The 13301-nt window shown below is 35.4% G+C and overlaps 1 protein-coding gene across 5 annotated transcripts in view; it reads right to left on the bottom strand.

Moving 5' to 3' along the window:
- Positions 1-13301, bottom strand: part of TFDP2 (transcription factor Dp-2) — a 167109-nt gene that overhangs the window by 105652 nt on the left and 48156 nt on the right. For 3 of the 5 annotated variants that reach the window (XM_025881214.2, XM_025881218.2, XM_025881223.2), the window contains exons 2-3: positions 8113-8230; positions 749-815 (exon numbers count right to left, since the gene is read on the bottom strand). In XM_025881214.2, coding sequence (XP_025736999.1) covers positions 749-815; positions 8113-8127 — 82 coding nt within the window. In that variant the 5' untranslated portion in view covers positions 8128-8230. The remainder of the gene's footprint in view (positions 1-748; positions 816-8112; positions 8231-13301) is intronic. The other 2 variants (XM_073899240.1, XM_073899236.1) reach the window with 1 other exon arrangement.

Genomic DNA, 13301 nt, shown 5'->3' with positions numbered 1-13301 from the left:
CAAGAAAAAAGTGACTTGAACAGCTGGTTTCAACTGTAACAGGATCATTAATCAAAGGTGGTCTTAGGGGCGCCTGGGTGGCTCAGTCATCTAAGCATCCAACTCTTAATTTAGGGTCAGGTTATGATCTCAGGATTGTGAGATCAAGCCCTGCGTTGGGTTCTGTGCTGGGTGTGGAGCTTGCTTGGGAGTCTCTCTCCCTCCCTCTGCCCTCCCACCCCTCCCTCTCTTTCACACGGGCTCTCTCTCTCTCTAAAAACAACAACAACAACAACAAACAGGTGGTCTTAGAGACCTCTTAGGAAAGAGATGGAGAAAAGTAACACAAATACCACATACACTCTCAGGGGTGCCTGATGGCTCAGTTGCTTAAGCGTCTGCCTTCAGCTCAGGTCATGATCTCAGGGTCCTGGTATTGAGCCCCACATCGGGCTCCTTGCTCAGCAGGGAGTCTGCTTCTTCCTCTCCCTCTGCCCCATCCCCTGCTCATGCTCTCTCTCTCAAATAAATAAATAAATAAAATCTTAAAAAAAAAAAATACCACACACACTGTATCTCCCCTCATTCTCTCTCTCTCCCCCCACCTCTCAGAACAGACTTTCATATGATACAAGTTATTTGGTATACGATAACACAACATAGTCATATTATATAATTATTATAAAGTAATACATGTAGCTGCATATTTTATAAAACAAATGCAATAAAACTAGCTCAATGCAGAAAATTTCTATTCATCTGTCCTTACCTTTTGTTGGACTGAGATTCTGATCAATAAATCCTCTCAGTTCTGCATTTGTAGAAGTCAAACCAACCTGAATAAAATAGTTTTAAAAATTAGAAATAGGATCTTAAGTATTACATGATCATTTAATAAGCTATTTTATACTTTCTACTGAAGAACCGCATCAAATAATATAGACAGCCACATAAAAATGAATTATGTCATCGACAGGAGTAGAGTTAAAAAGAAAATGTTGCTTGAAATGGGAAAAACAGGAACTGTCCAGATTAAGATAAAAATTAATGAAATAATGTTACTTGTGAGTGGAACTGAAATCTTTAGATTTTACTGATGGTTTTTTTGAAAGCAAGGAGCCCTGAAGTTGCCAACAGATATACCAAAATTCCACCTTCGTGCTGCCCTTAATTTTTATTGTTCATAATCACTGCCTATAATGCTTTTCAACATTATGATATGTAATAGATCAGATAAAGACCATTAATACCACACCACAGATGTGAGGTCTACTGGTCTCAAATCCAACTGCTTGGGCTCATACTCTGGCCCATCAAGACTACTATGTGTGTGGTCGTGGTCAAGTCACACAAGTTCTCTACACCTCAGTTTCCTCAACTATAAACTGAAGGGTGTTAGAAGTGCTTATCAGTTTAGGTTAATAGAAAGATTAAGATAGTTTATGTGAAGCATCTAGCATAGTGTATGGTGCAAAGTGCTCAATCATGTTAACCTTCATTACTATTAATATGATACCCAAGGGACTACCTATAGCAAGTGTGTTTATAAATTCACCTTCAGGCAATTTATTTCATTTAATGTGATAGCCACTGGATTTCTTGGAATCATAGAGCTAACTATGGTAGTATCATCAGAATTTTAAAATTTTATTATAGAGCCAGGAGGAAAAAAACTCTCCATTTTTGAAAACTTGACATAAAGCAAGATTCCAATAAATGACTCTACGATTACTATTATGTTATTGTTTTAATCCTTATGGATTTGTAATCTTCAAATATCAATGCCAACTTGGTATCTCAAACATCCTCTCAAAGTACTAGCACATCAAAAAGATTTTAAAGCACACAAAGCTTTATAACTTTGTATCTGTGCACTTAATGTTATTTACAAACTACCCACTGCATTAGCATTGTATATTCTTCATGAGCACTCATCTGATACTTTATAATTTCATAATGTAAGAGCTAATTATTTCATTATTTAGTAATTCAAATGCACTACTAATAGCTGTTTCTTTTTGTCAAGAGATATAGTTACCAGAAATATTTCTACATATCATTTACATCATGGAAAAGTAATTCTGATGCAAACCTATCTCTAGCATCTAATACTAAATTTTTATGACAGCAACTGAGCGGAAGATATCTAAAATGCACTTTCTCAATTCTATGTAGATAATGTGCAGATACTTAATTCTATCTAGTTTCTTATAATTATGCCGTTAGAAGTAAACCCTTTGCAGCAAAATTTGCAACAAATTACCACGACATGGATCTCCAGAACTGCTCACAAATATTAATGTTAAGTGTTCAATTTGTAAATGCCAAGAGTTTACTGTGGTATCACTAATATGCCTCTCTTAAAACAAAAAACACTTTTCTCCTATTAAAAGACAAACTTTCATTGGTGTTCTACTGTAAAAAGAAAGCAAAGAAGGCAAAGACAGCCTTTAATATTCCATGCTTAATACAATGCAGTCGCTTAATCCATGTATTATAATAATTTCAAAAGCATCAGTTTACACCTTTTTGTTATTATACAAAGATAACGGCAAAAACCTCAACTGAAACCACATATTCACAGTGGAGAGTTCACAGTTACTGGGTTACTGTTATGTTTAAACACCTGCTCTTAATGGCCAACTTCTGCAGAGTGAAGCAGAGAATGAATCTGGAAACTTTTTAAGCAGCAGTATATCTGCATCTTAATAACCAACAAATTAAACTCTAAAAAGATAAAGGTCAATTGTGAGTCAATACTGTACGCTAATTTTGGTCTAATAGATGGAGCGGAGGTATTTGTATTTAGAGTTTATATAAATACTACTAAAATTAATTTAATTAAAATTTCAAAAGTTTATTAATCTCTGCTTTCATAAACACTATAAAGATTCAAAGAAAAGATTGAGAGTAGAACAAGTTGGCTAGGAGAGGAAATTAAAAATAGCTTTTCTTTCCTTATTCTATTTAAGAAGGATATAATAATAATAATGGTTCACAGAGCAAAAGTAAAAGGTGAACTCATTTTATGTTGAATTTTTCACCTCAGAAAAGTTTTCTATCTGCAGATTCAAACATTGTGGTACATACTGTAAACAGTCACTAAATGTCTGAGAATAAAAAATATCCAAGCCCAATTTTTAGGGTTCAAACCATATTTCCCATTAATAACATTATAATTTCACTGACATTTAACATTTTAGATTGACAAAACTGAAAGAAAAGAAGATTCAGAGTGAGATGATCTGTACTCTGAGTCCAGCTCTGCCGTTCACAAGCAAGGTCATCTTGGGACAGTCACTGCAAGATGGAGACGACAATACATATGTGCATGACAAACTCAGAGAGCTCCTTAGGTCAAATTAAATAATTACATGAATATGATTGTTAGTGACAAAAGCAACAGCCAAGTGTGGGTTGTTATTCAAATGGTAATGGCTTTTAACTCTTCAACACTGACACAGACAATTCACAAAAGAGACATGCAAGTGACCAGTGAACATACAGAATACCAGTTTGACCTAACTAGCAACTGGAGAAATGAATAAACTACATACCATTTTTTGCTGATTACACTGGCAAAGACTAAAAAGAAAATAAAGGGAAATGGCACTCCCCTACATCACTGATGAATACATAAAAAAGTGCAACCTTTCTGAAACGCAATTTAGCAACATGAAACAAAAGCACACACCCTTTGGGCTAGTAATTTCATAAGACTTTGCTTTATGGAAATAATCCAATGAGTAAGCAAAAATAAACAAAAAGTTAACAAAAAGAAAAAAGTGGAAATAACTTAATGGCCATTATTAGGAAACTGGTGTAATGTCCATACAGTGCATAACATAAAACATAAAACAGTCATTTAAAATGATGTTGCAGAGATATTAAGACAAGAAAAGACATTCATCATCGAGATTAAGCTAAAAAAAAAAGTATGACCTCATTTTTATTAAAAATATTTACACACATTCTGTTATATGCACACACACACACACACACACACACACATTTGTATATACACCAGATGTCTTCCCAGGCAAAAATCTGCTGATAATCTCTAGGCTAGTTTCTTTATCTGTATTCTCTAATTTTTCTGTAATGAGTATCATGGCTTACGTATTTTTTAAAAGATTCTTTGATGAGGCAAAAAATATACATCAAGTTACCTTTCAAATTCTTTATCCTATACTGAATGAGCTTAAGTCAGAACACACCTGTATTTGTGGTCATGGAGTGGATCAGTGGATACTAGATACTATTTAACAACAATTTTATCCCCAGAAACAATGAATATATTGCCAGCTCTACAGACCTTCCTTTTTGCAAAATGATCCATCCCACAATCCATGTAGTTCCAGTATGACTGTTAATCTCTGAGCCTCAACTGTTGCCATGTCAGCAGAAGTGGACCCATGACCCAGATCTGGCCCACTTCTTTCTCACATTGGCTTATCTAAGCATGTGGGTCAAGCAGGGTCAACCAAAGCTCCTCCAAAGAATTTGAAATATTAGTGCTAAAAAGGATTCTCTCTTTCTGAGGTAAGAATTATAAACACAATAAAGGGTATTTTGCTACCATATTGTGGCAAAGAGATGGAAAAAGGGAGATAGATCCCTGGCACCATCATTTGATCCCCCATAACCAGATGTATTTCAAGCTAGAGTATCCCAGACTTTTCAGTTGTGGGAATCAATACATTCCACTTTTTGCCTTAAACTGTTTTAAATAGGGATTCTACCACTTGGAACCATGAGACCTACTATGGCACGGGTAAAACAAAAACAACTCTTCACAAAAAACTGTTCTCGTAAGAGATATATAAAATGAGAAACAGAAAATAAGGATGTAAATATTTGAATACATGTTTAATGATGCCTCTGTAAGACCTGGGCAATCTCTTCCATGTCTAAGAGTTACTTCCTTCTCATTGGCATGTGACACACTTGATCATTCCCTTCTTCTTAAAACACTTGTTTCACTTGGCTTCCAGATCATCAGGATAACACTACTTCCTCCCTTTCTGGTCATTCTATGAGTCTCCTTTGCTGCTTCTCCTCCTCCCCAGATGCTGGAGAATCCCTGTGCTCAGACCTTGGGTCCTCATGTATACTCTATCCATTCATGTTCTTTATAATCTCATGCAGTACCACTGCTTTAAAATAATTTAATATGAAATGACTCCAAATTTTCTGTATCCAATTCCAACCTTTCCTCTGAGCTCCAGAGTCATTTATCAAACTACCTAGCCAATATCTCTACCTGGACATTTTTAGGTCTGTCAACTTTAGTATGTTCAAAATGATTGTTGAGTTTGCCACAAAATCCCACAGTTCCCTAAGAGTTTTTCTTCTCATTAAACAACACAGCCATTTATCCAGTTACATAGGCAAAATACTGAGAAGTCCTCTTTAACTTTTTCCCTGCCCGCATATCCTAATTACTCAGTAACTCCTAATGGCTGTCCCTTCAAATTCATCCCTAGATCCAGCCACTTTTCCCCATCTCCAATATCATTACCCCAGCCCAAATCACCATACTCTGTTGTCTGAACTACTGAGGTAAGTGCCAAATGAGTCTCCTGCTTCTACTATGCCCCTCTTCGGTCTAGTCACTCAGCGGCCAGGAAAAACTTTCTAAAACAGTAAGTCAGGTCATCCAAGTACCCACCAAATCTCCAATGGCTTCTTACTGACATTTTAAATACACACCCATCACCTCAGTCTTTGAGGCTCCACATGATCTGGCTCCTGCTTTCTTTCTGACTTCATCTCCTACACTTTTCCTTGCTTACTCTGTTCCACTTATAAACTGGTCATCTTGCTGTTCCTTGAACAACCACACCCTTTCCTCCTCTACCTGGAATGTTCTTTCCCCAGATACTCATAAGGCTGGCTTCCTCTTCTTGGATTGAGACTCAAGAGCACTTCTGTCTAAACATCATTTCCTTAAAGAGAACTCTCTGAACACCTAAGTTGAAAGAACTCTCCCTCACTGCCATCATTCTCTCTCTTCTTACCCTGTTTTACTTTTCTTCATGACATTTATCATTACCTGACATTATATATGTATTTATTATCTTCTCTCAATACAGACACTATAAGCCCCAGGAAGGCAGGAGCCTAGAACAGTATCAGGTACCTATACTGGGGGCAGGGAGGAGAATGAATTACTCATGGCATTGTGAACTAGTATAATCCTTTCAGTAAATATCTTGACAAAACATATTAAGAGCCACAAAAATGTTCTTCTCTATTGCAGAATGGCAGTTATGAATGGTTGTTTTCAGACAGCCTATTTCCATTCTTTCCCACATGCGTCAGCTCAGCCCAATCTGAGGCCTGACCTCTTCACGTCCCTAACTCTAAGATATCAAGAGGATCAGCTCATCACTTATCCCTCCCCCCCTAGGTTGCCATAGCAGAAAGAGAAACACATTGCTCACTGTTTGATTTCTTCCAAATATACAAACAAAATAGGGGGAGTATAATTAGCACTGGTTCAAATGCTTTACGTTACTTTAGGGAAACAACTTTTAATATAGCAAATTGTACATATGACTAGGAAAATGATATTTGATTCAAGGTACATTGTAAGCCAAAATATGCTTGCTATTTGAACGTTAACTAGCTTGTGGTTCAGGATAACTTTTACTTCCCTTTTTTCCTAAGGAGAAAAAAATTAAGAAAATATTCTGCAAGAAAATTCCCAATATATAGACTAAAACTTTGCTTCTTCTTTTCCCCAAACAGCACTTTAACAAATATATATATATATATATAACAACCTTAGATTAAAGCAGAGTATTCCTGTTAATTTATCCTAACAAAATTAGTTACATGATAATGAAGCAAAATCTATATCTGCTTATAGCATGTCAAAAGCAAGGTTAATAATAGGAAAATAGAGGTAAATCATGAAGAGTTTTTTTTTAAATGTGATTCTTTAGATGTATAATGTGCAGTATTTGGAACTATCTGTCTGGCTGACAAAGAGACCTTTTCACACAATATAACGTTTGCTGCTCCTGGTCACAATTAAGTAAACCACTAGTAGATATCACACTTGAGCAGCACCAAGGTCCACCCCAAGGAGTCTGAAACTGGAGCTCACATGGGCAGATAGGATCTGTCAAGCTGCCTTCCTCCTTTCCTTTGCATCTCTCTTTCTCTGAACAGGCTGGTTCTGTAACACATATATTGAGAGGCTGCCTGGAGCACTAAGGAGCATGATTTGCAGAGAGAGACAGAGTATGAAGCAGATGCACACAAACAAGCAGAGATAATATATGGAAACTAAACACTGCTTCAATTCCTGGTATATTTCAAATTCTTGCACCCAGATCTTTCTAAGGGCCCACTAAATTCTTACTCTTAAAGTCTTTGAGACATTCCTGTATTTTTATAATAAATTCCCTTTTTAAGGTAGCCTAAGCAGATTTCTGTTGTGTGCAATCAAAGATTCCAACATCATAATCTGGGAACAGTAAAGCAATTATAAGTTATTTCCCTATATGTCACAATATTTATTTTCTGGCATAATCCTTCACATAAGTGGAAACAAATCTGTTGATACAGTCGGATAATAAAAAAATCACTTGAAGTAGATTCAGAAATAAAAGCCTTGAGCAGAGGAAAGAAACTGAATTAACTTCTCCAAAACATCAAAAACCTAATGTCCCCTCAGGGATCATCTCATGGAGGACAGCAAGCTTCTTCTGAACAACATCTCAGTATACATATTTCCTTGAGTAAGTCCACAAGAAAAAAATCGGGCCAAAGAAAACAGTGATTTTCTTGATAAGGCTAGTAAATCTCCAGCAAGTACCAAAACAAAAATTTATTACAGTACCAAAAAAGGAGAGGGTAGGGAAACTTTCTAGAGATAGCGATTTTGCAGCTGTTGAGAAGGCACAACTTGGCAGCAATTTACAAGAATGCTACTGTGCCCATTTAAGCGCTATATTCAATAGCCTTAAAGTTTACTATCTCATTCTTTGCATAAACAAAAACAATTATAAACTAATGCCAGTAAACTGAATTTGATGAATAAGAATAGTGAAGCAAATGTGCAAAGGAAAAAGTACAACTCACTTTAAGAATACTTACATTTAAAAATTTACAAATACTTACATTTTTTGCCGTCATGTCAAATTGTATTCGATTTAAAATTCTGTAAAGCCATTAAAAAACAAACAAAAAACAAAAATAAAAAAAAACTTCGTCTTCAATAATTCTTTAAAAGAACATCCTGTTAAAGGGGGAAAAAAAGAGGGAATAGTAATGTAATAATAATAATAGGCAATGTTTATGTCATATTTACATGTGACATGCATTGTTCTTTAAGTGGATTATTTAAATTAATCTTCACAAAAACACTGTGAGATATGTACCATTTTAACCCTCATTTTCCAAATAAAAATTGGGGCTTACAGAGCTTAAATAATTTGACCAAATCAATTCAGCTAACAAGTGATAAAACCTGGGCTCTGAAATATCACCATGTTGCTTTAGATAACACAGTGAAAGAAACACCAGGGCTTCTTGGAGAAACAGCCAATTCCAGGGTTGGGGTAAGAGATGTGGAAGATAAGACTAGAACATTTTATTGTACCTAAAGTAAGAAAGAGCTCAAAAAATGATGGAGACATATTAAAAGAATACAGGAGTCAGCTTAAAGGGCCTACAACTGGACAATTTGGAATAACTGGGCACCAAAGTATACACTGATAATAACAGATTATAATAGACTATAAACTCTTTGAATAAAATAACAATTCAGGACTTCATACTGATAGAAACAAATAATGAGGAAGAAGGGAAAGCTCCTTTGCAATACAGTACTAAATAGTAAATATAAATGAATGATGCAAGGAGAAAACCAATTTGTAAACATCAAAAGAATAACTGATTAGACAAGGATTACCAATAGATACTAAAACTTCAGTGGGTAAAAGTTGGTAAGAAACAGGATATTTACATAGTCTTGAAATATCACCCCACAAAATACCGATTAATTCAAACTTTACAGTGAAGAAACCTGGCACCCACCACTTAGCCAAAGTGATCCAACCTACCAAATGACCACTAACAATGACACAAACCAACATCATGCATCTCCACAAGTGCACTGAGATGGACAGAATACCACTTTTGAGATATTCCCACCCAAAGCATAATCTAAATCTAATCATGGGGAAATACCAGAGAAATTTAAATTGAGGGGCGTTCTATATATAATGGACTGAACTTTTCAAAAATTGTTGTGTAATGAAAGAAAAAAGGAACCTGACAAACATTCTAGGTTTAAAAAGACTAAAGTCACATAAAAATTAAATTCAACATGATCCTTGACTGGACTTTGGACCAGAAAAAATAATTGCTGTGAAGACCATTATTATGGCAACTGGAAAAACTGAAATACGGCTCACAGACTGGATAATAGCATTGTTTGAGTGTTCCATTTCCTGCGCTGATCAGAAGACTGTGGGTTTTTTTAAGTGAGTGTTCTTGTTTTTAGAAAAAACACACCAAAATATTTAGAAGCGGTAAGTATAATAATAGTAACTTACTTTCAAATCATGAAAAAAATACATAATCTGTATACAGAGAGAAAGTGGGAATGATAAAGCAAGTGTGGCAAAATGTTGACAACTGGATAATCTGGGTAAAGGGTATTCAGGAGTTCTTTGCCCTATTTTTTGAAACTTTTATTTTACATTATTTCAAAATTGAAGACACTTAAGGGGAAGGAAAAAATAAAACTTAATTTTGGAAAGACCATAAACAATGGGGCTTCAAGAAATGGAGGCTCCAACTGTCTACCTCATATACTAGAATTTGTATCTACAAGTAAAACTCTGTGGGTGAAAAAAAGGTGTTTTTACTTTTCAGTAAAACACTGAATTTACAATTTTTCAGGGTGCTTGGGTGGCTCAGGCAATTAAACATCGGACTCTGGCTCAGGTCATGATCTCAGGGTCCTATGATGGAACCCTGAGTTGGGCTCCCCGCTCAGCGGGGAGTCTCCTTGTCCCTCTCCTTCTGTTCCTCCCCCTGTTCATGTGGGCACATGTGCACGTGCTCTCTCAAAAATAAAATCCTTAAAAAAAAAAACACACCACTGAATTTACAATATTTCAATAATAAAGAAAACATAAATTTAAAAAAACCCAAGACAGACCTGGACTACCACTATGATTTTCATTGTCCCACGGTAGCTATAGATTTGTTCACAATGTCTGTCATGATCTAATATGAAAATCAAGTTCCTATGCTAGAACATGCTAGAACTGTTTCACATTCATCAACTATTTGTTATTTTTCTCTTCAGTATTAAAAATATCAGATAAATAATAAGGCACAAGTTCCTGACATTCCATTCACTAAACTACCTGACATTTTAAAACTAAGAATGTAAGGCTAAAAAGGAGTATTTCCTCTTGAAGATTAATATTTTAGCCAAGCTGATCTAATAGATCTACAGAGAACTCTGTACCTAATAGATAGAAAACATCTTGTTAAGCACATATTTACAAAATTTGTCCACAACAAAGTAGTAATGTATTTCAAAGAGGCAGTATTATACAGATTATGCTCAAACAACATGAGTTAAGAAAATATGAAATATCTAGAATGAATGACAATGAAAATAGCAATAAAGAATAATAGAATATTCAGAATTGAATGACAGTGAAAATAATAAAACTGGGTAGCTTAGTCCGAAGACAATGCACAACACTTGATCTCCGAGGTTATGATTTCAAGTCCAACACTGGGTGTAGAGATTACTCAAAAATAAATAACAAATAAACTGAAAAAAAAAAAAGAAAATAAAACTTGCAAAGTATAGCTGAAGTAGTACTTAGAAGTAAATTTATATTTCTCTTCATTCATGAAGCAATCAACTTAAAAGCTTAAAAAAGATCAGTGGGAACTCAAAGATAGAAGAGAGGAACAAGAATTGATTATTTAAATAGGAAAAATTAAAATAACAGTTGGTTCTAAGTGTCCTGATTGAAGCCAGCATCTAATAAATAAAGCAACAGTGTTAGCAGAGTGAAAAGAGCATGGACTTTTTAAATTTAGGCTAAGTCTCAGCTCTGACACTTATCAGCTGTGTGACCTTCTACAAGTGACTTAACCATCTGAGTTTGTGTCCTCATCTGAAAAAAAGGTATACTGAGTTTTTCAAGGTTATGTTAGCAGTAAACACAATCTGTTTAAATGAAAATCATCAGATCCAAGTTAATGTGCCAAATGCCCTACAGTTCATACATAAACAATGAACACTCAAAACCACAAAAAATTCAATTTTAAATATTTCTAAGATTACCTTCTGACCTACTGAAATGTAGTTATAACAAAAACAATGAAGTGTTTTTCATCAAAGTCCCTGTTAAATTTTAGAAACCTATTGCCTACCCAGTATCTTTTCCTCTTCTCCCTTAGAAGTTGAAGGTGGCAATGTGCCCAACTGAAAAAAAAAAAAGGTACTACATTCTCAGACTCCCTTTCAGATGTGCTGACCATATGACATAATTCTGGTCAATGAAATATAAGCAGACATCACTGGGTTAGTCTACCAGATTCAGTTAGTAAATGTCCTTTTTCCCTTCTCCCCATTTCTTCATTCCAAAATATGGTTGTTATGGTTAAAGTGGCTTGTTTCCATACATCTGCTTCATTACAATATTCAGTATTCAATATGGTATTCTATTTCCTAATGGCTGTGCTATTGAGTGACACTGATATTTACCCAAATTAAAAAAAAAAAAATTAACAGGGTCGCCTGGGTGGCTCAGTCTTTAAGCGTCTGCCTTCGGCTCAGGTCACAATCCCAAGATCCTGGGATCGAGCCCTGCATCAGGCTCCCTGCTTGGCGGGAAGCCTGCTTCTCCCCCACAGCTTGTGTTCCTGATCTCACTAACTCTCTCTGTCAAATTAAAAAAAAAAAAAAATTAACAGAGTGTTACTATTTCAGCACACAATAGCAAGTGGTGACCAATAAAATACTGCTTAGCCACATTAATGAGCCACATTAACAAACTTAATTTTGTTTAGTATTCCCTTTGTATCCTCTCACCAGAGCAAAGTACAAATTAGAACCTCTAAATGTTACCTAAATGATAAATGTTTGAAACAGAGCCTAAGTGCATGGATTTCTTGAGTAAATTTACCTTAACATCTCTGTGCCTCAATTTCTCCATCTGCAAAAATAGTAACAAACAGTACATCTACTTCATTGAGTCAAGACATGAAAAATTATTAAGACACTGCCTAGCACAGTGAAAGCCTTCAATATTAGGGAAAAAAGCAGTTTGCTGATTTTTCATGACAAATTAAGGTTTCTTCTTCCAAAATAAATAATACATAACTCACATGTAGTAGCAGTAAAAAATACCACACCATAAATCTAGTTTAAAAAGGAAATAAAGTGTCTAATTATGGTTAGGAAAAACTTTTCTCTCATTAATTTATTTATCCAGCAAGCACTGAACACCCACTATGTGCAAGGCACTAATCCAGGCACTGAAGACAGCCTACTAGATCAGAGAAACAGCAAGCATAAACTTTCAAAGGTAACTTAAATTATGTAAAATTATAGGGGCGCCTGGGTGGCTCAGTCGGTTAAGTGCCTGCCTTAGGCTCAAGTCATGACCTGGAGTCCCAGGATTGAGCCCTACGTCATCAGCCTCCCTGCTCAGCAGGGAGTCTGCTTCTCCCTCTGCCCCTCACCCTGCTCCTGCTCTCTCTCTCTCTCTCTCTCTTGAATAAATAAATCTTTTTAAAAATTATGTAAAATTACATTAAGATAAATGTTATAAAAAGAAATGGGATTATGATAGAGATCTGTCTCATTCAATTAAAAATGAAGAAGTATGCTGTACTGGTTTTGAGTGAGAGTTTATAACCTTTAGTTTAAACACATTTCTAAGTATTTTTAAAGCTTTTGCTTTTTTTAAACACTGTTTTTAACCTAAAAATTATTTGCAACATATGACTTAAAACCAAGTGTCTAGAAAGTAAATAAACATGGCACTGAATGTTTCAAGAAATTGCCATCTTTGGTGGCACTGGCGATTCTCAAAGATAAACCAGCCATGTGCACTGATGCATTATGTTTTATCCAGGCTCAACAATCGTACACTTTTTCCTGTCACCAAGTTCTTCAGTTGGTTAAAAAATAAGTCGGATTTCTTCTTCCAGCTTCATGAACACATTATGTCAAGCTCAAAAAGTCAATCTTTGTGACCTCACCATCTGCCATGATCTCTTGTCAGTTTCAGACAATGCAACGCCCACAGATGGTCTCAAAATGC

This window comes from Callorhinus ursinus, unplaced genomic scaffold (assembly GCF_003265705.2).
Source record: "Callorhinus ursinus isolate GAN/ISIS: 27379988/994484 unplaced genomic scaffold, GSC_fseal_2.0 scaffold1, whole genome shotgun sequence".
NCBI classification, from domain to species: Eukaryota; Metazoa; Chordata; class Mammalia; order Carnivora; family Otariidae; genus Callorhinus; species Callorhinus ursinus.
This window is presented reverse-complemented; position numbering and strand designations above follow the sequence as displayed.